This window comes from Calonectris borealis, chromosome 19 (genome assembly GCF_964195595.1).
Source record: "Calonectris borealis chromosome 19, bCalBor7.hap1.2, whole genome shotgun sequence".
NCBI lineage: Eukaryota > Metazoa > Chordata > Aves > Procellariiformes > Procellariidae > Calonectris > Calonectris borealis.
The window spans coordinates 6,050,045-6,074,619 of record NC_134330.1 but is presented as its reverse complement, the minus strand read 5'-3'; the positions used below and the strand labels follow the sequence as shown (position 1 = coordinate 6,074,619).

The 24,575-nt window shown below is 43.9% G+C and overlaps 1 protein-coding gene across 2 annotated transcripts; it reads right to left on the bottom strand.

Moving 5' to 3' along the window:
* Window positions 1-4,059: 4,059 nt before the first annotated feature.
* On the bottom strand, window positions 4,060-24,312 carry UNC119 (unc-119 lipid binding chaperone). Of its 2 annotated transcripts, none has more exons than XM_075168698.1 (5): window positions 24,122-24,312; window positions 13,957-14,070; window positions 12,936-13,074; window positions 10,943-11,115; window positions 4,060-10,073 (listed from the first exon to the last, which is right to left on the bottom strand). In XM_075168698.1, the coding sequence occupies exons 1-5, from the start codon at window positions 24,249-24,251 to the stop codon at window positions 9,961-9,963; spliced, it is 669 nt and encodes a 222-aa protein (XP_075024799.1). In that variant the 5' UTR covers window positions 24,252-24,312; the 3' UTR covers window positions 4,060-9,960. The 2 variants fall into 2 exon arrangements, with proteins under 2 accessions (XP_075024799.1, XP_075024801.1); XM_075168700.1 differs by having other exon boundaries at window positions 12,936-13,038.
* Window positions 24,313-24,575: the final 263 nt, after the last annotated feature.

The window sequence follows — 24,575 nt, the reverse complement described above, 5'->3', positions numbered from 1 at the left end:
TTCCCCGCCGCCCGGCAGGGAGCGTCCGAGCCGCCGCTCGGCCGGCTGCCGTGCCCGCGGAGCCGCCCCTTCCCGCGGCCCGTCGCCTCCCGAGTGCCGCTCCCTCGCCACAGCGGCCGGGCGCCCGCCGCCACAGGGTGAGGCGGCCGCCTCACGGCGCGAGCGGTGACCCTTGGCGCGAGACGCCCAGCCCCGCCCGCTGATTGGCCGCCGCGGCCGTTGGGATTTGAAAGGGAGGGCGGGAAGAGCCGTTGCGGGCGCGTGGGGTTCGCTGCCTCACGTCGCCATCACCACAGCCCCGGGCGAGGAGGGCCGTGTCTTGTGGTGCCGGGAAAGGCGCGTTTCGTGCGCTTAAAGTAGAGGTGAAAGGCCTGGCAGCGGGCGGGGATGAGTAATAAGCTAAAAACAAGGCAGGTGTGGCTCTGTGAGCGTTTCCTACGGGCTTTGCTTTCCTCTCCGGAACCCTCCAGGGAGGCGGTTGCCCAGAAGATTCGTGCTCTTAATGTGAGTGGCTGCAAGTGGCCACGCACCGAGCTCTCCGGTAGAACAAAAAAGACTAGAGAAGGGAATTTACATGATTTGGATGAACAAAGAATTTGAGATCTCACTCATCAGGCAGCTACTGAAGAATTTAATTTGAACCACATGAATAAGCCCAGCATGTTTGTGCCTGTCTGAGGTACCAGGCTTAAATGATTACTTAAAGCATTTATTATACTTACCTTTAAGTCCATGACTTTAGAACATTTAAAAAAAAAAAAAAAAACAACTCAAAACCTATGGAAAAATATTTTGTACCAAATATCCAGTTAATCTAAGGAGATAAACTGCAATGCTTTTAATGCAAGGTTTTGCTTTGGCTGGAAATTATCTTGCTCATTTAACTTATCTTAAAGAAATTTAAATGTTAGGTGAAATAATAGTCTTTAAAGATATCTAAGTGGCAACACTTGTGCTCGTGTTTCCTGCAAGTGTCTCTGGACAGATAGCCACAGGAAGCATATGCGTGTGTGTGTGTCAGCTGCAAAGAACACTTCTGGACTGTTATTTCCAATTTAGTTTATGACAAATGCCAGCTGATTAACTCCATCAGGCAAACGTCTTTAAAAGGTACATGACATCTCGGTGCTAAAGAGACTTGGCATGTCTGGGGCAGAAAGTTTTATTTCCTCTGAACTTATAATCAGGTCTCTGTGCATGCTCTAATTTTAGGGGACATAGTGTACCCTCTGTTCTCCTGACTTATGAAACTGTACAGACATCAAAGCAGTCAGCAGGTTTAATTAGACATTTAATTATATATAAGGGTGGTAAGGTATGCATTTGGGAAATAAAAACATGATTTTCAAAACTAGTTGAATGCCAGTGAACAGAATAACATTCGCATAACTGTGGTATGTGGTACCTTTCACAACATCATTCATAAAGAAAATGTTTTGGGTTTGAGTTTTGGTTTTGGTGGGGTTTTTTTACTAAAATAGGTTCTAGATATTTCTAGCTTTCAGGTCTGGTGCATGTAGCGACGTCCACCTTTCATAGCTGAAACAGGGTCTGCGTACACACGCTCAAAGGATGCTTTGTACGCCCCTTTGCTTGGCTGTACGCGCAAGGAAATACACTTTATGGCATACACAGCACTAGCAAGTGATACATAAATGTAACAATTTGATATTTTACGGAAAACTTTACCTATAACTGCCAGGCGTTTCCCTTTGCCTAAGCTTTGCTCCTCCAGCTTCTGTCTTGCCTTTATTGAAAAAACAAAAGTTACACACACCTCTATAGCCAAGCAAGTACAAGAAGTACAACTGTCTGCATAACTGTTCCAGTAAATATGGTAAAACCGGCATATTCCAGTAATTCGTCATCAAGAATAATTTTTTACTCTTTATAGCTAACCTATAAAGATTATAAAATATCCAGTTTGCTATTCCCCTCTTCTGATTCTTTCTGTCATTCAGTAGGAAAGGAAGAACTGACAGCGTTTAGAACTCTTCTCTCCCATATGCATTAACTACCTTTCATAAAGTAAATTTCATTATGTGTTTTCTATATTGCTGTTTGTAACTTCCCGGCCTGTTTTTATTTCTTTCTACGAATTACTTTCATATGCAATCTTCATTAACATGGTTTACACCCTCTACTAGAATAATTAAATGATTATTAAATAAAACAGGCCTTTGTTATTTAAGGTCCCATGTCAGTTTTCAAAATAATGGCTGGGAATCATCCAACTGCAATTATGCTCTACCTACCTAAATTCTCTTTGTAGTTTTAATTAAAATATATTATCCAGCATGATTTCACCTCCTATTTTAAGTTCTTGTACAGCACTGGTAAAGGAAAAAAAAATTATCTCTGTAAAGCAATTACTCCTTTTTGTGGACTTAAATAGGTAGAATAAATACCTTTGTTTTATCCTAGCATGTGATGATAGACTTCTGTAATCTCTAAAATTTTCTTTAAAAATAAGATACATTGTCTTAAAGGTATACATTGGGAAACTTGGAATAGTATATCACTGAGAATCGTTCTTACTACAGTTAAGAAATGTTAAGGGAATGCAAGTCACAGATAGATGAATGCCCTTGAACAATGACAAAAGAATTAGAAGCATGGTGCGAACACATAAGATTTGCTACAATAGCTAAGCAGCTGACAAATGCCATAAGAAATAAGAATCTGGTGAGAGGTACAGAACATCTCCAGGATGATTAGCATATTTATTAATAAATGAGACTGACACACTAGCCAAGGAAAAAAAAAAGAAGAAAAAGTATTGGTAATGCAGTGTATTTTTGGCAGATATTTAACACTGGGAAATTTTCTCTTGAATAAAATTTGGTGTGGGTTTTTTTTTTTTTAAAAATGGTTCTCTTCAACCTCGGAAGTTTTTCAGCCACTCCAGGTAATTATACTTGAGCATCAAAATCAGAGAGACTGTTTAACCTGCCTTATTAGAGTTACTCGTACTGATTTTGCTATCTCTTCTGTTTAGGTATTCAGTGCAATCAGCATCTAGTCCTTTCAAGGATTCTAAGAAAATAGACCTGATACTTCCAGTTGTTCGGGTAATTCCGAGAGTAAGGTTAATCAGCAGAGAGCATCTAACCACAGAGAACCTGTACAGGCAAAACCAGAAACTATCCTCGACTTTAGAAGAGCCTGTAAGAGAACTGATGTAAAACTTTGAGTATATCTTCATTGCAGATTTCAGATGAGCGATAGCTGAACAATAGTCACATTACAAACCTGTGCTCAGGTCATCACCTTAATGCGGAACTCGGTGCAGGTATTTCATGCAGCTCCAAGTAATAGTCCAAAAGTTAAAGCCTTGTATTAATAAATTTCTTCTGCAAATTCCAGTACACAATAATTGTTCTGCTGGATACCATGTTACTAAGGCATCCCCAGTAATTCTGAGGAATCAAAATGAGTTACAGTAGATATTTTCAAACAAAAACATTATACTTCTTTTCCTCTGAGAGTAGGTAATTTGTTCTGCTTCACAGAGAAATACAGAGATATTCCCAGGAATTTTTGACTAAAATATCAAAAACATCAAGATGGAATTATCCCAATACAACTCACTTCAGTCTGAGCAGATGTTTCAGTTTTAGTCAATATGGCAGAGACAGCAATTGCAGGCGTCATATTAATTTCAAAAATTGATTCTCCACAGTGCAGCCGGCAGATTTTTCAAAAGCACAGCCTGGTGCATAACTGTGATCTGTGGAACAACTAAGTTCTGTTAGTGTACTTTGAAAATAATTTATTTTAATTATGCCCCAAGATATTTTCACCAATCAGAAAGCTGAATCCCATTTAAACACTTTTAATGTAATCATTTTACTCATGTAACTACGCAAACCACTGCAGAGTTTTTACATGTGCGTTGCTTAGTTTATAATCATCAGAAAGTGAATCTAGTTACATAAATTTGCATAAAACTGGAGTTCAAATATTGATGGAAGACATCTGAAATGAAAATTTGAATGTCTTTCATATGCTAATATAAATATTTAAATAAAACAGACAATCACCCTCATTTCTAGGATCAATAATTTATTTAGTTTTTTACATTTTGCATTTTGTTACAGGAGAAGAAACACTTGCTAATGAAAGTTACATGTTTTTTAACCATTTTCCAAGGTAATGGAAAAAGTTAAGCATATTCCCTAGTATGCACATTTATGATTAAGCTGCCAATATGAAATAATTTTAAGCAAGTGTACTCCCTATTTAATCCTTGTATAAATTACTTTTAGTACTCTCCTTCTCCTACAGGAAGACTAAATTGTATCATCTAATTTTCTTTATCCTGAAGTCTCAATCTTTGCTCTCGTTACTTATCTATCTGCAAACAAGTCAAACAGACTAGTTACTGAAGCCAAAGCCACAGAAGTGGATTCGGTGCCAAGGTTCCTTTTTCTCCTGGCAACCTACTCAGTTTCCTACTGTCCCAAAAGGAAACAAAAGACTCCCAGTTTTCTGAAAACCAGATTCTCTGCATGACAGTGCATTACATTGCCACTAAATGGGCCACAGTGGATGTTCTTATAGGAAACAAATCAGGTAACTACAAGATACAAAGAATTATAAATGAACTTGGTAAAAATGTTTCTAACGCTTTCCCAATGGTATATTAACTAGAATCCTACTTTCCTTCCACAAAAAATATATTTTTTTATAAATACATTTTAATACAGACAATTCTGATTCTATGCAAAAAAGTCACATTCAAACAGGTTTTCTCAGTGTAGCATTAAGATACAAGCAGACAACACAGTAGGCATTAACACAGTGATTCTAGGGAGGCAGTTAACTACAGCTTGTGAACAGATACACAAACACACAATTTCACCCGCTTAGTCAGACTGTCCTGGGATTTAGAAAACAACTGAGCTGCAACTTGATGCCTAGAGTATCACACTCTTCAAATATATTTCCATGTTTAGAAAATGATATGAACTGTCAATGAGATTTAATATCTGATTAATATTAAAGCATTTGTATAAACTTAGGTAGTGCTTATGCTGGGGGTATAGAAAAGAACTGCTAACAGAAGCTACCGGCTATCTCAAACTCAAGAGAAAAAGCATTTACACTTACCATGGCCTTAAAGCTCTTGGTTCCAATTAGCTGAAATTAACTCTTTTCCTGTCCTTTTTCCTGTCCTCTCCCTCATTTTTTCCTGGAAATAACTTTTACCACTAGAGAGAGTTAATGCATGTAAACCTGTCTAGCTTTTGTGCAATACATACAGTTCTAGTTGCTCTCCCCTGCCCCCATAAGGAATAGCAATAATCTCTATAGTTTCATTCCTAACCAGATCTAATTAAAATTGAGCTGTTAACCGTATTTTTTCAGGTTATGAATAATTATTAGAACATTGTTATAATACTTATTAAGTACAAGAGCTGGGTATTAGCATTTTCTTACCTTAAATAGACCCCAAGTAATCTTTGCATGAATAAGAGTTCCCTTTACTTTTTGTCATGAAGATTGGAATTCAGTTTTTATGGGTCAACATGTAGCACTATTTCTCAATATACTTTCATAGTCTGCTTGCTCAAAATGAAGGAATTTGGAACTTGGTAGCCTGCAATGTTTCACACACAGACAGCCACCACTTTGACGCTCTACACAAGTTTTTTAAATGAAACTCAAATAGAGGACAGAGGTGGCAAATAGAGCTATCTTACTGATCTGCTCAAAAACAAGACATAGAGAGAGATTACGAGCAAGAACTAAACCCCAACACATTGCTTTCAAACCTGAAGAGACTTTCTACATTAAAAAAAAAAAAATTCTTCTGAGTCAGGGACAGTGGATTATTCAGTTATTTCATAAATGTCTCCACATAAAGGATACATTCACAGAAACAATTTTGGCTTTGATTGAGAACAAAGTCATTGATCTGAGAACAAAGTTTCAAGAATTTAAACCATACTTATACTTGATGTGTTAATTTTAAAAATAAATTGTTCTCTTTCTGCCACTGAAGTCTGTGAATTATTAGACCATGCAGCATGGCAGTTAACCACAAATGTATTACTGTTGCTTTTCTTTAAATAAACATGAAGTTTAAAGGAATCCAAGACTGAGAAAGTGAAAAAATACGTTGAGTTATAATTTCTTTCTCTCAGAAAAATTATGTCACTATTAGCACTCACAGAGACTTAGTTTCTTTTTCCAAGACTAATTCACTCTCTAAAGTACACACATAATCCTGTCTTATGACGGGAAACAGCTAGTCATTATTAGCAGATCATCTTGGTTAGCCCTTAGATGTTTTCTTTCACTTTCAGAAAGTCAGATACTGAATTTCCACACTAGGTCATTAAAACAGAGCTGTAGTGCTAATTAAAATAATTTTTAAAATGAGACCAAAGAAAAAACATAAGAATTATTTTTCCAGAGCCAATATTTGGTGATATTGTAGATGAACTTCCAAAGTAAACCCCATAATATTAATATTAAAATATAAAATAATAACTAGTCAAGGAGACTAACAAATTCTTCTGTGAACAATGCTGTTAAGATTTGATTTTCAACCGGTTTATAATAAGAATCAGCTGCTAATTTAAGGGAAAAAAATGTGGGTTTCATTTTACAACCGACCTGAGAGCTCTTGGCTCCCTTTCAGATGAAAGTTGAAGTTGTTCAGTGCTGTACAAAGCGTGGTCTTTAACATGAAATTTTGCACATAGTTTTAATGCAAAACAAGGACAGAACTGGCATTAGAACAGCAACTGTACTGCAAAAGTTTTTGAAGAAACACTCTTCTCATGCTGCTTACGTGCAACAATATAATATCTCATGTCAACACTACACATTATACTTCTGCATAAACAGGTAGAAAAGGAATGAACCCTCTCCCTTGGACAGTGATTCCCACATGTTTGTAAACATTGTGGATGTAGAGGACCTTAAAGAAATGCTAACAAAGTGTTTTCAAGTGAAACAGAGAGGTAACAGTGATTGATAGCTGTTGCAGTGGAATACAGAAAAAAAGCACCTTCATTACACTTCCCTCAGAAAGTTTTGTTATTTGCCTTCGTTTAAGAATCAGAACCTGTTATTTGTAGCAAACTGTGGGGACTTTTAAAAAAAGAAAAATTCCTCCAACTGAAAAGCTAAAGCTAAAATAAGGTTACAATTTATTTTACTGAAAATGTCCAAATATGAAACAAATATGTTTCTGTTTTAAAGTATTCCTGATAATAGAAGACAACAAATTCACTCAATAAAATATGTCCTATATGATTCACATCAAATTTTCTTTTAGCCTGAAATTATTACCCATAGAATCTGAATTATCAGAACAGTTAGCAGAATTCAGGAGATTAGCAGTGGATAGTTCATCCTCTCATGTTTAACCTCAAACCTACCATAAAATGCAGAGTGTCAGAAAGTCCATTCAACAACATACCGCACTATTGGGAACAAGGTAACTTTCTGTAGGTTCTTTTTTAAAGGGGCATGTCTACCACTCAAGTTTTTGTTGATTACACTAATATTTTTATGGAATGACTTCGGGGTTTGAAGTCCAAAGTCTTAAAAGAAGGTAGCATAAAAAAGGAGCAGAACATGACTATTTCAGATCAGCAGGCAAGGATATGCTATACAGAGAAGATACTCAGTACCATAACCCAAGACTGACAAAAGGCTGCACCAAAGTACAACTGCTCTCACCAAAATATACCGAGATGTATATTTCTGTTTGAAACATACATCTGTTTGCAATGTATGACTGGCAATTCTGGGCAAGCACCATTGCTAGAAGTCTTTTAAAAATCTTATGCACAGAAGTGATTATAATGAACAGCAGGTGAGAGTTGAAAGATATCCCCAGAAAGCTTGTACAGGGTGCTAGTTACCACTCTCTTCTGTCTTCAAATTGGTATATTTTCTCTTTCAAGAGTTGGAATAAAATTCATAAATACTTAAACCTGCAAAATATCATTTGATATATAGTTTAATAGCCCTGATGCAAAAAAAAAAGGGGGGATGGACCTAGACTTTTTGAAACTATTTTCACCTTTACTAATTATTGTGCTATAAAACTTAATGATCAGTAGCTCAAAGCATTGTACAAATAATGAGGAAATTCTTTGTAACTCTCAAACAGGTAAGTCAGCCATAGCCTAATTGTATTATTTAATACACTAGAGACAACAAATGGTGATAAATACAAGTCTCATTGTGATAATAATTACTACAAGATACTAGCTGTGTGAAATCAGTGAACTTTACGTACTTTCTTAGCTATCAATCTTAATAAAAAATTCTGTAACTGTAACCTAAACTCAATTCATTTTCTTTAGAAAACTGAATCCTCTTTCAGAAGTAAAGAAAGCCAAGCCAAATACAAATGGTAACACATTTAATAGTGATCACAACCTCAACAAGAGCACAAAAACCTCCCTGTTCTTAGGCGGATGGCTACATTTGGAACCATTTGTAGTTCTGTTTGACTTAGGCTGTGACTAGAAAGATGTTAATCACGACTGGAAATGGTATTTTATAAAAATTATTACAATCACACCTATCTCAGGCTAACATATAACGTTCCACTTAAACTCACAGAATTAGACATGGAGACATCAAGTATTTATAGAAATATCTACAAACTGCAACTGCCTTTTATTTTTTTAAAGTATCAGTGAACTGACCTTTAGAGTAAGGGTTTCATGACAACAGGCTACCCCACACAGCCTTCTCAGGTTTTGTTTTGCATACACTAGTTTACTCTCTTGATGTTGCTACTTCTTTGCACTTCTATCTTTCTAAGAAGCACATGCTGAGAAACTTGGGCAAAATTGGTCTTAAACTTCTTAGAGAGTCTGAAGAGAGAGCTTTTGCTAAATTTTTGCTGTGCCTTAAAGTCCTACATTATTAGACTTACTGTTTCACCTGTGTTAATATCCAATGCAAAACATTTTTAACAAAGGGATAACACTGTCACAACGTTCTTCAAATTCAGATACAAATGGAAAATTGGAAATTCCACACTCTCCAACTGCCCTAGACAAATGAAAACGTTGCTCTAACAAGCAGTGCTGAAGCCCTTATCTTAGTATTGAGCAGAGATGAAAGAAAATAGACATGGAAAATGTACAGCATGAATAGGCTGAATGTTAGCTATGTAAAAATGTTAAATAAAGCTAAAATCCTTCAATTTTTCCTTATTATTCTGCAACCAGTTTGCAAAAACTGAAATTAATGGAAAATGCTTATGGAGGTTCATGGACTCTCAAAGCTATTTTGCCTTCACCTGAAATGTAAAAGGACAGTACCTGATTAAAACCAGCTCTGTTACTGAACTACTGGTCTTCACCGCGAGTTTCAGCGTTTCCAAGATTAAACAGAATATTACATAGAAGGAACAAAACTAAAGGATGAGATACTTATTTAGAGAACTAATCTAAAGATGAAACTTGCTTTTGTAAGATGTTATGCTTGACATTTCAACTGGATGTACAAGTTAAATTGGCCGTGCCTTTGAAGCATTCACAAAGAGAAACAAATAAACAGAACTCTGCATTTGCATCCATCCACTCGCATGGTTTCTCAGATTATATTCTTTGAGAAAGCAATCACGTCCTAAAAGATACTTGAGGGCCAGAACACAAATCTGCAGAATTAGGGCAAAATCCCCCAGGTCTCACAAGGCCATTTTCAAAGCAGACACTTAAAGAACTTAGGGAAGTGGTATCCAAAGATCATTTAGCATTGTAGAACTGCTTAAAGTTCTGAAGAACTGGGTCTGCTTCAAAGCTCAAAAAAGATGAGACTGACAAATTTAGTCATGAAACTCCTACTGTGGCAAAGAGTCCTTGGTTTGTGGATCCTTGTCCAGCTGACACTGTGGGCAACTGAACTGAAGGTGTTGGTATCCCTGACGACTTCGATAGGAAAGGGAAGGCCGGCGGAGGTCGGCTGTCCATCCTGTGCTCAAGGTCCTCCACTGTATGAATAATCTGCCTTGTTGTGCATCACGAGCTTGTTGTCTACAAAGTAGAAACTGTCCGACTGTGTCTCATATGGATGAAGGATCATCTCTCGAACTGCAGGGGGAAGAAAGAAAAAAAAAATTAATCTTGTTACACGGAAGCCCTACTGAGGCAACGCTCTGCCCTGGGTTTTGGTTACGTTTAACAGCATTGCTCAGACAGCAGCAAACTCTCACATGAAAAACCAAAACCGAAACCAGAACAGGAACCTACACAAACCATTCCTTGACAGTATCTTTTAAAGACCTCAAACATAATCCAAATGTGTTAAGGCACCATACAAAGTGTAAGCGTTCTACTTAACCTTAAAACAATATCACACTAGAGTTTGGGGCTTTTTGTTTTGTTTTGTTTTAAAAACAGTGATAAACCAAGAAATTTGTTCTGGTGTGACAATAAATAAGCAGCAGCGCATCACTGTATTTTCCACAGACTTTAACATTAGTGCTACCATACATGATTAGGGGTTGTAAAGAATATAAGGTCACACAGATTTAGTACTGATGCTATTGTGTCTTGGGAGAGAGGAGAGAAAATAAAAGTTATGTTCATACTAAAACTAAAACCTCTCAAGCTATCAATATAGCACATCAAACAGAACATAACATTTAAGTCACCCATTTATCGGATGACTTTTTAATCCTAGTTTTTTGGTTGGTTTATAACACAATCATCTTTTTTCTTCCTGACACTGAAGCTTCCCTTTTATGAATTTTTTTTTTTTAAAAAAAAAAAAGCAACTGGCTGGTGGGTGACAAGATACATGGTACTAGAAAACAAAACCTGTATTAACACAGATACAAAACTACCTGGAAGTACTCTACCCTACCCACTTTCTACAGACAGCTCTTAAGAAAGGGCTTCTTCAAAACACCTTAGATTAACATCACTGTGTGGTAACCCAGCAATTAAAGAGAGCTTACTGAGATCCTCAGAGAGCTGTGGGAATTCATAGATGTGCTCACAAGTATTTTTACTGCTGGGGATGCAGAATCCAAATTCAAAATCAAAACTCTTAAGCAATTGATCCCGGAAGTAGTGCCTCTCAATCATGCGGAAGTTATTAATGGGTTTGTCCCCTACTGTGAATTCCACCCTGAAAAAGAAGGATAAGATTGAAATGAGCTTTCTTCCTTAAGTAAGATTTTCAACCATTCCTGAAAGGTAGAAGAGAGCTCTTCTAAAAAAAGCCAAAAATCTAAAGCAATGGTACTAACCAAATTATCGTTTCCTCTTTTTCTTAAAGCATGCTACAGGGACATAACATAGCATTACAATTCATAGATTATACTATATTTCGATTTCAAAAAAAAGAAGGACATGCAAGACAATTTTACTATCTTAAACCCATCTTCAGTGAAGAAAAGATCCCTCCAACTATACTGGATAGGGTCTTCACTAGATCACTCAATCACTCACTAGATGTTCCTTATTGCATTGGATTTTTGTACAAGTTATTTTAATTTTTCTGGTGGGCACTAAAAAAAAGCCAGATCTACAGAAAACAGCCTTTCTTCTGTTCCTGCTTTGTAAGTGCTAAAGGGGGACAAGTTTCAGCCAGCACTATATTCAAGTTCCTCTTACCAAGAAGCGTGACCTCTTGGAGAAAGGTAGGTATTAGTCACATACGATACGCTATGAGCAAGCCAGGAAGACACTGCTACTAGTTTGGCACAAATCAAAAGTTAGGTAATTACCATTTTAACCAAATAGGGCCAAGAGGTGCTAATTGATACATAACTTTAATTTTTCTTCCAAAACAAAATCTAAACGGCGCACATCTTTAAGATTAGCAGGAAGTGGTAACGTGCAACCTTGCTCTAAATATATTCTCTGACAACAAGTTTTAATTCTTTTGCATCATAACCAAATGCTGAATTTTAATCAAGCTCTCGAAAATACTTGTTTTTTTAAGCAAGGCTACATCAGTTTTTGTGAAATACACATTTGCTGCTGACGGGATCTATCAAACTGCACTCCAATATGAATCCAAACTAATGATTTCTATATACCTGAAACAAATAGGTTTGTGCTGGAAACTGTAACTGATGCTCGATTACAGTATTATGGACTTAATGATCTAATAGCAATGGGCATAAAGCTCTTGATTAGATCTACTTATTTAAACTTAAGTGAATGTAAGGAAAAACAAAGATAACAAAGAACCTGCCACGCTATGACCCAATATTCTTCTAAAATCTCCACTAAGGACAAAGAAGCCCACCAGCCTGCACTTTGGAGGGCCAGAAGAGGAAATACAAGCCACAAATCGCATCCCCATGCATGCTATTTAACTGCAGATAAATCTGTAGTTAGTAGTAAGTTAGTATTAACAGTGTAGTTAGTAGTAATCACTACTAACTTTTACTAAAGAAACAATACACTCTGTCACCTGTATTATAGTAGCAATAACTTTGGCCTAAAGCTTTACAGAAAGATACTTTAGGTGTCACATTTTGGTGTGGTTTATTGATGGATGCAAGCAGTACTACCAGACACTTCTGGAACATAAAGCATCAAACATTTCTTCACCATTTCATGTGCATCTATGGATTAATGTTTTTTGGGGAGTGCGGCACGGAAGGCTGCAGACACATCCTCCAAAACCGGCAGAGCCTCTGACAAACAAACTCTATAATGCACAGAAAAGAACTGGAATATCTGGGCAGTCTGTCCACCTTATCTTGCCCCTTTTAGCATTAATCTTTTCAATGCCACGCCTGTTCCTGAGGTAAATAAACAAGCTAAAGGGATGGAGAAAGCAAGGCATCCAGCAAAGATGTTTGCGGATCCTCATAATAACAAAAGATCCCTATGAAATCAACTTCCTGACAGGATCAACAAGCAAGAGCCACTTTGTATAAGATTTCGGTTGTTTCCTGTACTAGAAAAATTAGCACAGGAGCAATTACTTACGTGGCTCCCACTTGCCGAAGTCTAAGAAAAGCTGGGGTAAACTGATAGCGTACAAACCGTCCAGCATTGGGATCAATGTCCTTCTTGTCATTGTGTTCACGTTCTGGAAAAGCGCAAAGTAAAGCTCCGTCACAGTCGTCTGAGAAACAGAAACCCAGTGAAAAATACTTGCAATCATACATTATTGAGTCATACAAGCCAGGAAACTATTCTGAGAAAGCCTGATGATGTGCTTACGCTCCTCCTATCCTCTCTACGGCATCCACTACGGGTCACTCAGACAGAGCATTGCAAGATGGCCCTTTGGTTTGATACCCTTCTTATCTTCTGAAGTGACTTACTGCTCCTACCTCTGGTTCAGGATTGCAGTGTGACTCTGAACAAGCCATTTCACCTTAGCACGTCTGGTTTGCTATCTATAAGCTACAGAAAACGTCCTCTCACCTGCAGGGAAATGGGGAAGATTTAAAAGAGTGCTTGATCAGGAAAAGAATGGTTGCCCTGGTTTTTTATTACCACTGGCAACAGGTAACATTTCGATGGTTACAAGTAACACCTAAAAACTATGAAGAAAAAAAATGCAAATTTTCGGTTTGTCTAATTTGCACAATTGACAAAGTTTCTCCCTTTTGGAAATACCATTTTCCTGACTCCTGAGTGAAAGATGTTAGAGTAACAGTTAAGTTATGTACAGGGGGACTCTAGCTGACGAACAGCCAAGAAACGAACACACGGTGACCTCCTCCTCCTCCCCTGCTTCTGTTTACAACATCCATCTGTCCTTTCTCATCACAGATGGCAATCATAAGAATACAGCAGCAACAAGTTCTGCTCACTGTGTTGGTACAAAGGGACACCTGAATAGTATTTCTGCTGCAAGTTGGGACTCCAGCTCTCTTGCAATTGAGAGCATCTCCTAGTTTTGGGAAATGTGTTGACTAAAAGGAGTGGGAAACGGCAAAAGGAAGCAGACACCAGCATTTGTTTGTTCATGAAAACAGTATTTTGTGTGTGCACTCACCTGAAGCTGCTGGTTTGGTGATTTCAAACAAGACTGTGCCAGATTCCATGTCCCGGATTTTGAACCTGGTGAAGTCTATCTTGTAAACATTTTCCTCTGGAGTGCACAAATAATCTGCAGAGGAAAGCAAACTTAATGATGGCTGCCCAGAATTACCAGGTATTACTCTTTGGAGGTCACAACCAGCAGTGAGAGCAGCCCAAATGATCTCCACTACTATCCTGTTTTTAATCCAAAACTGAGGTCTATGAAGACAATCCCAGTTCTGAATGCTCATATCACCCTGCTCGGACAGGGAAAAGGCTTCTCTCCCCCAGCACTTGGAGGTCATCACCTTTTTCCAACCCTGCCCCAGCATCTTCTGCATCCATTTCCCCTCAGGGTACTGAGAATAGTCAGCACCTCCATCAAATCCTAGCCTTTCCCGTGTAAGAGGCTTTGCCTGTTTTAAAAACTGCCCTCTGGCAGAATGCAAGTGCTAAGCAGCTTTATGAGCACTAAGCCGACTGCACTTAAACTGGAACAGGAGTGTCCTCCCTGGTGCCACCTCCCCTCTCTCCAGCCCTCTGCAGACAAAGGATGGCGTCTTTTCTCCACCAATGCTTGTCCCATGCAAGGACTTTTTTTCCTCAGCACTGAAAATGGTGTTGAAGCCTTTCCTTGCATTAGGAAAACAGTCTGCGAACAGAGCCCTTCCCTGCTTCCACCAGAGTTGGTATCTTTGGGAGAAAGTCATTGTTTAAGGCTTCAGCTTCGCTGTGCCTTCAGACAGCTTCCTGGCCTGGGTATCAGCCTCCCCTCCCTGGGAAGAGCAGTGGTGCTTCCTTTTCCTGCACATGTAAGCACAGATTGAAAGCAGCTCCAATAACTTACTTTATCCTGACAAATCTAAATAAATGTTGTATGTGTACAAGCCAGGTTAGCTTTTGAACAACCGTGCATCTGCATGTTGTAGGAGACTTCTTTTGGAGGTTCTAAAGTAATACTTTAACATTCTAATTCTAAGCCCTTTCTCAGCTACTAATTCCTGCTGTAGTCTGAGTTAATCACTTATTTCTGTCTGCTTTCCTATTTTTAAAATTCAAATGCAGCCATCCACCTAAGGCTTATTCATTGAATATATGAAAACAAGTTACAGTGTACTCGGAGATCACACCTGCCCATTACAACCCGTACCTCAGCACCAGTATAACAAATCGGGTACCTACATTATGGTTGAGGGTTACGGTTCATGGGCAGTAGTTAGCACATCCCATAGATAAGGAGTTAATAAAAGATTGCTGTGGTATAGTTAGAGAATATCCCAAATGCCACGCATTGCAACTACCAGACAGCAAGGCTCTCATGCTGGGATCTGTAATTACAGAAATCAGGCCCCTCTGTAGTGAGACACAAGCTAGCTGTAGTCAGCACTATGGAAGATTGCTCCTAGGCGCTGCTGAGCAGGAACTGCACATCCAGCACCTGTACTTTCCTAGAAGCATTTTATTCTTTGCAAATCTCCTTAACCTGGAGAACTATCCGAGTGCTCACTGGTACAAGGAACAGAGGTGTTAAACGTACTCTCTGGACAGTTTTACTGCTCTCCATCATCACCACCATATGGTGAATACTCAAAGGAATGGGCTTTAAGAGAGAGGACTGTGTTCAAAGCATCTCTGGCATTTGGCAGGGAAGGAAAATGCAAGCCTACTGTTAGACAAAATAGCCCAAGAACTGCACAAAATCTTCTCTTCTGTCTTTAATAGTAGCTAAGGAGATGGGACAGAAATTTAAATCAACCCCTTGCCTTAAGCCCCAACGTTTAGCAGTCCTCAGGTAGGTGTTCTGCAATTACACCATGATTTTAGGCTCAAACACATCAGTCAGCCCAAATTCTTAACCCGTCCCACAACTTCCCCGCTCCAAGCAGCCACACGCAAAACACAAATTGACAGAAGCAGCTTCCCACAGTCCCGGCTTCGCCTCCCTCGGCCCACAGCCGCGCTCGGACCAGCTGCTCTCCACGAAGGCAAGGGGCTGTACCAGAACAGGCTGTTGGTCGCCTGGGAGCCCGGGACACCTTCCCTAGAGCACGCAGGCAAAGTCTGAAGCCGCGTTTGTCTGCAAGTTAATTATTAAGTGTTTTTCCTCTTGCAGAATTCCTGCCCATCCAGCACCATGGCAACAGCTTTATCCCCCTCCTTGGCAGCAGCGTTGCTGCAGTAACAGTGTCCATGACTCATCTGGAGGAGAGGAGAGCAAAGCAGAGCCACCGAAGAGGAGTAAACCCCGGGGCAGAATCCCCATCAGGCTCCTGCTCATTGATGTTTGCACCCCGGCACTATATTTTCCAACTCTTTTTTGCACTGAAAATATTTTAAACCTTTTTTTTTTTTTTTAAATCAACATCCCAGTATCTAACTGGATGACATCTGGGAAGATTAGCTGCCAGAGTACTGCAATCAAGTGTTTTTTCCTCCTCTGGCAGTGCCCAGTCTTCTAGCAGAAAAAAAAAGAGGTATATATATTCCTCTCAGTCTGTATTAAATTTGCTTGCTGCAATTCCTGTTCAAAAATCGAAGTAGCCACTTGCTGGTTTTTTCCCATACATAACAGAAGCCCGCACCTACACCGGAAGGTCTTATTGGGAATGGGCTGCTTGCAATTGGCAGATACTTCTATTGAGCTGAGCACTGCCAAATTTGCTAATCTCATCAAAATACATACTTATTTTTAAATTACTGTAGGGCCCAATTGCCCACACTTCCGTGACGCACTTAAATGTATCATCTGCTTTCATTATCCTAATTCACCGTCACCACAATTTGGGGAATGGAGGCAGCATCCATGTCTATTTTAGTTAGACATGAGGCAGCTCAAACCTCCACCCAGCGAAGTGGATCATTACAAGGAAGGGAGTTTTGGTCTCTCAGGACAGAATGTTTTCTAGTTCCTTCCACTTCCCCTGAAGCAGGTTGCGTTGTTTCCTGTCAATAATCAAATAATGACAGTATCTCCCTGAACAAGCCTTCGGTTCTCACCTGATTCAGGGCTGACAGAGAGCACACTCTGAACAAGGGATGAAGGGATGGACACATCAGCACCGTCTTAGGAAACCCAACAGACTGGCTTTTGTCCTGAAGTAGTGCAAAAACAGGTCACAAAGGCGGAGCATTTCCTACTCCTTCCTAAAGTCCAGTGAATTGCCACATCCCAGACCTCCATACCCAAACTCTTCCTGGAAAGAGTTCACCAATGGAGCTGAACTTGTTCTCAATGCAACTTGCCCAAGCCTGGTACTAGCAGCTACTTCTCACTCACACATCACTATTCCTGCTGGTGCCTCTGCAGCTTCTTTCCCATAATCTCTGTATCATGCCCAAAGATCTGCAACTCCCCACTATTAGAGACATTTTCTATCTTAGGATCTACCATGGTTTTGAAGAGTTTGGAAGCACAACTAGCACCACTGTGGTGGTCTCAGGAAGCAGCAGAGGTGATGGACTTCCTGAGCCAGACCCAATGGATTCCTTCATCAATTCTCCTACTCCCTTCATATGAAAAAGTGATTCCAAAAAAGCCCCAAACAGCAATCTGTAGCAAGACATTTGTTAAGAGATCTCTAGCCTTCTTATCAGAAACAGTGGATGCTCATTCCCTGTTCACAGTTCTGAGGTACCTCCGCTGTCCAGTCCAGAGAAGAGCCAGTTCTCACCCAGGAAACCTTCCTCCCCCCAAAAAAAACAACCAAGATTGCAAAAGAAAGCGACAAAACCGCCTAGACAATGACCGCAGGCACTGCCTGTTCTCTTGTGAACAATGGTACACCGTGAACCCCGGTGCATATTTCCAGCCATGTATTTTAGCAAGCTGGTGTTAGAAAAGAGCACAAAAGGTGAGGGATAATACAACGCTAGATAATACAGGAAGAAAGCTAATGAAGGCACTTTCTCCTCCTGCCCTCTCCCTGTTATTGCAGTTATCCAATGGATGAGATTAGGTGTTTGATCCTCATCAGAGAAAGCTAAAAGTTGATCCTGTATTTTCAGATTTCCTTTGCAACCACCCCACCAGGCACATTTTATCAAGAGGATAAATTCATGGGCAATAGGGTTAGCACTCCCTGTTGTGCTCCTTTCAAGATTCCTTCTCCTTCTCTGCAACCAGGAGAAAGCACTTGTCCCCTCTCACAGACATTACAGATATTTCTGCGGTGCTCATCAGAGCGTCTAAGCTCAGATCGGGCAGCTCCTATTTTAAAGCTTTAATAGCCCACAAAGGAAAGCAGAGTGTACCCGGGGTAAGAAAGAACTCAAAATCTGGTCATAAAAACGGGTCTAAATCAGGAGGATGCTGTACAAGAAACTGATGCAACAGCAGTGACTTGTCATAGGGACGTCTCTCCCCAACCCAGGCAATAACAAGAATTTGGGGAATGAGAAGGCTCCTGTAGCTATGCAGGCCTATTTCTTAACACGCATTAACCAACAAGGTCAGAAGCTATTTTGAAGACAACTCCCAAGACATAAGCCAGGTATAAGGCAAAGACAACCGCAGATGAATTGCTAGGAGCTGGAGATTAGGAGATTATCAGATTGAAGAGTCTCAGGAGGAAGCGAGCAAAAATAGCACGAAGCCGTGAAGATGCAGAGCAGTGACGCAGGACAGAGTGCAAGAGCTCGAGGGGAAGGCAGGGCAAGTTTCAAGCGATATTGATATGCCTGCTTAGACAACCGGAGGTCAATTAAAGAAAAAACTAAACCATTTTCCCCGCCCTCTGCCTCAGCAGTTCAAGTCCCGTAAAGAGAGGGGCAGAGAAACAAGCTAAGCCAGCCAGGATCCGCTCCATGTCTAAAGCCACGGGGTTTGGATAAGCAAAGACAGTGGGGGTAAACGGGGAGGGAGGCACCTGCAGCCCTCCCGCCCGGCTCGGTAATTAGGCTGCTGTGAATGCCCCAGAGGAAAAATCTCGTACCAGGAGGATCCCACGGGAGTTTTTCTACAGCGGCACATGTAGTGACCGACATTGCGGATGAAGCAGAGGGGTGCATCCCAGCGGGATGCTGGGGCATCTGCTCTGAGCTGGGGCATTTACAAAGGTCCCCGTAAAGGTGTACCCACCCGTGCCACACTATGTGCCCAGTCCTATCGCACGGCTCACCAGGCTCGGCTTTTTGTGGCAGCCTGCACGTGGTGGTTTTTTGGTTTGTTTTTTTTTTTTTTTTAAGCTAGAGCTTTCCAGACTTCACCCTCTCACGATTAATTTGATCACAGCCCTCCAGGCCTTGTTAAGGAAGGCTGGAGCTGCTCTTCCCCCATCCCCAAGGTATCCAAACACTTTTTCCTGCCCCCTTGTTCACGCTGATTGCACTCGAAGCCTGAAACCACGTGCGCAACATTAACAGAATCAGCTCACTTTGCTCTCGCACAGGGCTAAGCCAAAGCAATCCGGCCCTGCCCAAAGCCCCAGCGTATGCCGCAGCTTTCCTCTTACCTTTCCCATTTCCACCAGGGCTGGCCCAAACCCACAACACTGGCAGAAGGAAGAACCCGCTCAGCTGCCAGCCCGGCACCCTGTACTACACACACACCATGTGGAAAGCTTAACAGTCCATATTGTACTGCGAGACTACTAAAAAAAAAACCATCATCTACACAACACTTCGAGTTGCGCGTTATCCCAAAGCCTTGAAAAGGTTCAGAACGTATGTGGTGTTGCCGAGGAAAGGAGGCACGGTGAGAGCAGCTTGACACAGCTCTGGGATATCGCTCTGCGACAAGAAATCAGCATTTCAAAATGTTTCTACACATCACAGCCCTGGACAACTCGGAACAGTGATTCATTAACCTCCTCACAAACACCCCCAGGTAATCAGAGCTCCTAATACAATAAATTTTCCCAATTAATTGGGGAAGGAAAGGGAAGTCATGGTCCAGGAGCGGCTTTGAAGATAGATTCGCACACACCAGCTACAGGGAAACTGGTATGAAAGTCACGCACGAAGGGTCTGCCCTGACTGACCCGTCGAGGCAGCCCTCTGCCAAGCTGGCCTTTAGCTAAAGCTGCTAAGAGAAGCCTCAGAGAAATCCTAAATGACAGCTCGGGGAAGAGATTAGTTTCAGAAATGATTAAGTGTGTGTTCCTTATTTTTAGGCTTTGTTTTGTAATTGTTTCCAAGTAGCTAATCAATTATTTAACCCTTTGGTTTGCTAAAATAAAATAAGCTTTAGAATAAAGCTTAAAATATAAGCTTTAATCTACTATTACAGACAAACTGTACAGGTGCCTCAAGCTGTGATAAGCAGGGCAGTCTCGGAGGCTGAAGCTTGCCTTGCGTTACGCATCTGTTTGAAGCCTGGCACTATTGCACACTGGCAAAAGGGGATGGGGCTGTAATATCATCTTCCTGCTGACCACCAATGATTCTAACCCCAAAGACGGAAGCTTCTTCTTCCATCTTCTGTTTGAATTAACCTTGCCCCGCAGCTAACGTGGGAGTAGCACAGCGTGACCCAGCAAAGCTGCGAGATGCAGCATGGTCAAAAACACGAGGGACAGTGCCTGGGGACAGCAGCCCCCAGCTCCTCAGCTGGCTCCATGAGGCAGGACGTGGCATTCGAAGATACCCGCATCCCAATAAATGCAGACAGGCTCCTCCAATCCTCTGGCTGCTTCGGTAATTAATTGCAATTTGAGCTGAGCTCTGCCCCACTCCTTTGCTAATCCTCAATTAATCATGTCATAAAGTTTTTCCGCTTTTTGTAACCCCAGTTGTGAAAGCAAGTAACAAATCTTGCTAATTGCAAAGAAAATGGTTCCTTCGCCTCACACCTAATCCAGCCAGAGCCAGCCCAGCCAAAAGGCCCGGATATTCCAGGGCAGCACCCCAGATCTGTCAGGCTGGACCCTAGCGTGCCCGGAAAGTTATGACCCTGGGGCTGCTGGAGAATTTAACATTGAAAGGACGCAGCATACGCAGGACAGTTTCCACAACTCCCCCTTTAAGCTTATTAGAAGCACATTAAGAGCAGAGCCCAGCTGGCTGTTCCGGCTGGTTGCAGACGGCGTTTCTCTGGGTTAGCAGTAAGCGCGCTTTTGCCACAGAGCCACATCCTGCATCTCCACCCTCCCAGCCTGAGACATTTAACGTTTGGTCATTTATCAGCTGTACCTATTGGAAGAGGAAAGCCCAGCTGTGTTTCCCCATGCAAAAATCAAGGGCTTTCCCTAGACCCAAATGCCAGAGCAGGGCTAAGAGCCTGCCTGCAGCCTGCCCGCCTGCTGCCTGCTCAACAGGTAGCAACCACGAGCAGCAGCCTGGCTCCACAGAGACCCAGCTCTGCCAGGGCTGAAGGGCGAGCAGCTTCGCCCAGTGTATCAGGAAGCATCCAGGAGCTCCGCAGCAGGCAGAGCAAGCATAAGACGGCAAACCCTGGCTCCAAAAGAGCGTCTGCAAGATCAGCACATCCCCGGCACATGCCGGGCTGCCAGGGCCCTCCCAGGTGTGAGCAGTGCCCTGCTGCCATGGGCAGCCATGCTATGGAGTCCCTTTTGTAACTGGATCCATACTGTACTCCATAGAGTAGCTAGGATTCTACCTCTCCCCACAGAAGGCCATTCAGAAAGACGCAGGCTACTCGTGGTGTAAGCATTTCTAAACCACGCGTTCCTGCAGTACCAAGCCCTCCCCTAACGTGGTTTATCCTGGACTTTGTTTGCTGAAGCACTGTTAAAACGTGACCAGACCACCGCAGGTCCCTGGGCAGCACACAGCTTATCCACAGTCCCTCGATAGTGCGAGCTGCTGCGTTACTGGCCCATGAGTTTGGATAAAGATGAATTATACTCCATCTGGAACCATAGGGGATGTCCAGGGCACCAGGACATTTCTGCTGCAACCCCACTACCAATCTCCCACTTCAACTTCAAACTGCCCAGAGCACAACTTTGGGCATCAAAACCAGAATTGCTGAAATACGGTGTCATGTCTGCCCCGACTCAGCATCTCCAAGGCAGAGGTTGGGGCTGGGGTAGCCATGAACTTCTCTCCCAGAATCTGGTCCTTCTTCCTCCCTGCAGCACCCTCTGCTCGGAGCAGAAGACTGGAACGGTTTCACATTGGTATTTCTGGCAACCTGTTTTTAAGAGCTTGCTGTGGTGCATAGAAATGAGAAAAGGCCACAGAATGCCCCAAATAATCATTACATGTTAAGGATCAGAAAAATATTCTTGTATCTTTGCTCTCTGTCTTAAACCCACCAGGTGGAAAACCGAGCTTGAGAAGTGGTGCTGCAATAATAGGTAATAAGATACAATATACTCAACGTGGATGTATTGTGTACCTGTATTCCCAAACACACACTGAGGATTTCAGGTGCAGAGAGCATTTGCTGGCCCCAGCAGGACAGACAAGCACTTCCCATGGGAAGGCGTTACCCACTGCTCATCGCAGTGCCTGGTTCACGCTTGACACAACCCATCCACACCCCCTGCGCTACCCTCGTACCAGCAAGTCCCATAGCAGGAGGGGAGCAAAACATTTTCATGCATTTCACATCTTCCCTGTGCTCCAGAGCGCGCTGCCCCATGGTTGGAAGCAGCAGGAACCAGCTCCGCTCCCAGCCTGGCTCAACCTTCCCTGCGCCCTGGGCATGCAGGTGCTTACCAAGAGCCATGCACCATCCCCGCTGGCCAGAGCGATGCCACGTGAGGTCTGCGCGCCCCGGGAGCGAGGGTGCGGGGTGGCCGTGCACCCGCAGCCCCTCCAGACAGCCCCATCGAAGGCAGGGACATGCAGGCTACCATAAAGCAAGCAGGCAAAGTGCTTAATGCAGCCATCGCTTGGATTCACCATCTAACTGCTGCTCCTCCGAGTATGCTGGCAATGTGCTTCAGCGCCTGCTGCACAGCTCTCCCTGCTACAGGCAGGGGATTTCTGGGCCTGGGCAGTGAATTACGCTGCTGCAGCCCATCAGAGCATCTCAGCTCGGAGAAGGGGACCCAAGGACCCCAACATCAGCAGCCCCACTTTCAGAGGACCCTCCATAGCCCCCTCCTGCAGGCTAACACCAAGTCCCCGCAGGGTTTTCCTCCTGCCCCCCCTGCCGCCCACCCCTCCGTGCCGCTCACCACACACAGGCCCACGGGGCTGCCCGCACGCACCAACGCTCACAGCCGCATCCTTCCTCACCAGGGCTCGTCACACCGCGCAGCCCTGGCCTGCGACACGAAACCTGCTCCACCGCCACATCGCAGAGGGCTCCAAGGCAAAGAGGAGCACGGCCGGACACCCAGGCCAGCCCCCTCCTCCCTGCCAGCACTCTTCACCCTTGTCCAACCTGCTGCCCACAGAGAGATGACCCAAAGGTCCCAGGACATGCTAAAAGGCCTTTTTGGGGAGCAGCGGGGCAGGCCACCCCTGGGCATTGCTGAGCCCGGGCTGGCCTGAGGCACATGCCTTCTCCCCCCATGGCATGCTGCAATCCCGACAGGTCCAACGCAGCCGCCGCCGCGCAGGCAGCTGCCCGGTCCCAGCCGAGCTGTTCTGCCAAGCACAACAAACCCTCCAGCCGGCACGTTCCCGCGCCTGCCGTCCCCTGAGGATGCTCTCAAGACCAGTGGTGCTGTACTGGGGAAAGGGAAACTGGGGGGGCTGCAGGATGGGTCTATGCTGAAGCCCCCTCATGCTGTAGCCACAGATCCAGCCTGCCCCCCCCAGCCCCACCGCTGTGGGCACAGGCTAGGGGCTCAGCTTGGCCCAGCCCTATGCGCAGGGGCACAGACATAGGAGAGGGGCGATGGGGAAAGCACCGCGGGAGCATCTCACCGCTGACCTTTGACCCCGGGGTGGGGGGGTGGGGGGGCTGCTCCACAGCCTGTGCATCCCTCGGTGGGGGGTGGGGCTGTATCCCCAGCCCCTGAGTCTCAGGTCCGGGCATCCCTTGGGAGAGCGCCGGTCCCTGGTCCTTAGGTGGTACCCAGAGCCCAGGGGTACCGCATCCCCGGGGGGGACCCTGCCCCCTGCGGTACTGCATCCCCTGCTCCTTGTCCCCTGGGGAGGGGGAACCGGCTCCCCCTGCCCCCAGGCAGCCCCAAGGGGGACGCGGTTCCCATCCCCTGCACCCCCGGGTCGGCCCTCGAGCCCCCCCCCCGTCCCGGGGGAGCCCCCTCCCCGGCACGCACCGCTGGTGACCCGCTGCAGCCCCAGCACGTCGTCGGGCCCGATGAGCGCCTTGCGGCCCAGCTCCTCCTCGGTGCGCGCCGCCGCCGCCGCCGCCGCCGCCCCGGCCCCGCCGCTCTTCTTCACCTTCATGGCCCCGCCGCCGCCGCCGCCGGTGTGAGCGGCCCCGGTCCCGCTGCGCTCCGCCGCCGGCCCCGCCGCACCGGGAGGGGCATCACCGCCCCGCCCGCCCCGCGGCCCGCCCCCCGCCTGGCCCAGCACCGCCCGGCACCGGGGCGGGGGTACGGCCCCCTTGGCTGCTCCGAGAGGCTCCGAGCCCGCCAAACCCCCGCCGTGGGGGGTCAGAGCCCAGGGGTGTCCCCAGGAGCCTCTGGGCAAACAGCCCCCCAGAACCGGGGGTGTTGTGGGGACAGACCCCATACCTGCCCCCGAGGGCGCGGGAGGAAACACCCATAA